The sequence below is a fragment of the Nicotiana attenuata genome, unplaced genomic scaffold (genome assembly GCF_001879085.1).
Source record: "Nicotiana attenuata strain UT unplaced genomic scaffold, NIATTr2, whole genome shotgun sequence".
NCBI classification, from domain to species: domain Eukaryota; kingdom Viridiplantae; phylum Streptophyta; class Magnoliopsida; order Solanales; family Solanaceae; genus Nicotiana; species Nicotiana attenuata.
In genome coordinates, this window is record NW_017686928.1 from 1 (window position 1) to 2,931 (window position 2,931).

General features: G+C 35.9%; 1 protein-coding gene across 1 annotated transcript; it reads left to right on the top strand.

The window, feature by feature from the left end:
• Positions 1-109: 109 nt before the first annotated feature.
• Positions 110-1,398, top strand: LOC109222248 (ABC transporter G family member 3-like; the record flags this gene model as incomplete). The annotated part of the gene is made up of 3 exons (XM_019386619.1): positions 110-445; positions 744-851; positions 944-1,398. Coding segments are annotated over 3 exons (699 nt in total), but the record flags the coding sequence as incomplete, so codon positions are not given.
• Positions 1,399-2,931: the final 1,533 nt, after the last annotated feature.

Genomic DNA, 2,931 nt, shown 5'->3' on the forward strand with positions numbered 1-2,931 from the left:
TGAGTCGTCTCTTCATACCAGTTAACATTTCAATTTGTCATTGTTTCCGATTAACTCTTCCTTGCTTTTTAGAAAGTTCGGTTTGTATTTGACCCTGATAATGGGCTAGTTGTTAGTATACCTCGTACCAGTTAAAAGAAAAACCCTAATCAAACATCTTGATGACTTGCAGATATACACCTGTGAAGAATCAAACCAGCATTCCGGGGCATTTGTTTTCCTACTTGGGCAGCTTTTTGCCAGCATCCCTTTCTTGTTTCTTATCTCCATCTCGTCAAGTCTGGTCTTCTATTTTCTTATTGGGCTGCGGAATGAGTTCAGCTTGCTGATGTACTTTGTGCTGAATTTCTTTGCGTGTCTATTGGTAAATGAGGGGTTGCTACTGCTTGTTGCTTCCATTTGGCAAAATATCTTCTGGACCATCTTAAGTTTTGTGTCCATACATGTAAGTTCTGCCTTAAATCATTGATGAAGTTGACAATAGGTTCGTTGTGTTTCCTTTTGGTGTAATATTGTCATATTCTATTGATTAGAAAATAGGCGGTGATGTTGGTGGCTGTGTTCTTCTACTTTGTCATTGGGTCAATTTGCTGAAAAGGGGAATCGAGGAAGTTAGGCATCTGAAATGTTTGCAATGCTAGTATTAGACAGGATTCTTTTTGTCGGAATGCTATTTAATACCATTTCCTGTTGAGTTGAGACCTAACTTTTTCATTAAACGGCTATCATCTCTTGTGTTTCAGGTGATAATGATGCTTTCCGCTGGTTTTTTTAGAATCAGAAGTGCTTTGCCTGGACCAGTATGGATGTACCCCATGTCTTATATTGCATTTTATACTTACTCTATCCAGGCAAGTTTGAGAATTTGCTTGAATTCATTAAGTGTATATTCTTGATCACTAATTATCTCTCTGAGTAAGGTTAAAAGTTTTCTTTGTACCAGGGACTGTTGGAGAACGAGTACGTCGGAACTTCTTTTGCTGTTGGGCAGGTGAGAAACATATCTGGTTATGAGGCTCTGGAAAATATCTATGAGATATCTGATGACAAGAACGCTAAGTGGAAAAATTTACTGGTGTTGTTTCTTATGGCTGTTGCATACAAAGTTGTTGTTTTTATTCTGCTCAAGTTTTGTATCTGGAAAAACCTCTCTGTCCGCAAACTTTTCCTGTGTAACCAAAATTCATTGAATCGCTGATAGATACTATACTACAGACAACTTTTTGTTTCAGTTTGTTGGGTATCATTGCTTATAGAATTAGCCTCTATTTATAAGCACCTGAAGTCCATATCCTCTTATCCATTCAACCAATGAGTACTGCATGTAAAGATTGGAGCTAATATCGGAATTTGAATTCTCTTATGCATAATTTAAGAGTGAAGGAACATTAGAGCTAATTTGTCTTCTGTAGCATAAAGAATTATTCTCCCTGGTTCAGTTTATACTTTATACCCAGTAATTAGCAATAGGAGGAGAATATTTTTCGCTAAGAAGAGAAAAATATGACTTCTTCCACTTGTGGGCGAATTTTTTTTCTTCTATAAACACTTCAATTTTGATTCCGTATCACTTGTTTCAATTAACACTTGAATATTGCTACTAACTTTAGCTCAAAAATCATGGAAGTTCCTTTTCCGCACGTATCATACACCTTGTACCTTGTATGATTATCATCTGTCATTTACCTTTATACTTAAACTGAATAGCAAAAGTAATTGAGAAAAAGATTTTCTAAAGTATTTTAATTTTTAATAACATTTTCAAAGGAAAACGCGGAATAGTTTAATATAGTGACCTCATTCGAAAAGCGTTTAGACTAATCAACGGGAAAAATAAAGAATTTGGATTCCATAAAGACCTCATTCAACTTGTTCTGAAAAATCATTTACACACCTAAACTTTGCGGGTGTCCTAACACCCCACTATTGTTAAAACAATTGTATTTATTTACTCCCTCCTAAGCCCTGGCCAACCGCGCGTCTTAGACAACCGAATTGAGCGCGTCCTTGCTCTCTTTTAATCGTTGAAAAAACCCAAAAAAAAAGAAAAAAATAAATTTTTAACGTTATTATAACCCCCAACCAACGGTAAAATCCCTTCTTCCCCAATATTTTACCAAACCCAATTGAAGAACCCTAATTTCTTCTTCTTCTTCTTCTTCTAATTTCTGCCGAAATTCCATCAAATTGCCCTTTGAAGTTTTAATCTTTGAAGGCAAAGGTTAAGCTTTCTCCTTCTTAAGAACCCTAATTTCTTTCTTTTATTATTGTTATGTCTTCTCCTAAAATCCAATTATCTGATCTTTGAAAGCAAATGCAAAATATCTGACTTTGATATTGTCTGTTTGTGTTGTAGTTGTTGCAATGCCTTCAAAAGGCTTAGTTTGACAAGGCTTTGCACGGAAGAGGAAGAAAATGAGTCAAGTGGAGAAATTCGATGCAACCATGGCTATGTGCTGCCTTTGTTAACAGCTTGGACCCCTCGGAACCCAGGAAGAAGATATTGGGTTTGTCCATACTATGGGGTAAATGATAGTGAAAATTCTTTCAATAATTGAGTTGTGAAAATTATCATTGATTAGTTTTCTTTTGTTATTCATCTTAGGGTCCACGATCTTGTGATTTTTGAGTTTGGAAGGATTCCGAAATTGATCCTAGGTCCAAATTTGTTATTCCAAAATTGCTTGACAAAATGGGTGAACTTGAGAATGCATTAGAAGGCTTTAAAAATCTTGCCAAGCCGAGGGCAACTTTAAAGGTTGAAAACACCATAGAAGGGGACAAGATGAAGAAGATTGAGGCTCAATTGGTGAAATTGCAAGTTGATATGGAGAAGATGAAAGAGAAGGAAAAGAAGTGGAAGAGTAAATTGGCTAAGTCCAAGGCTAGGGAAAATGTACTTTGGTTCATTATATTGGGGATGTGTATTAT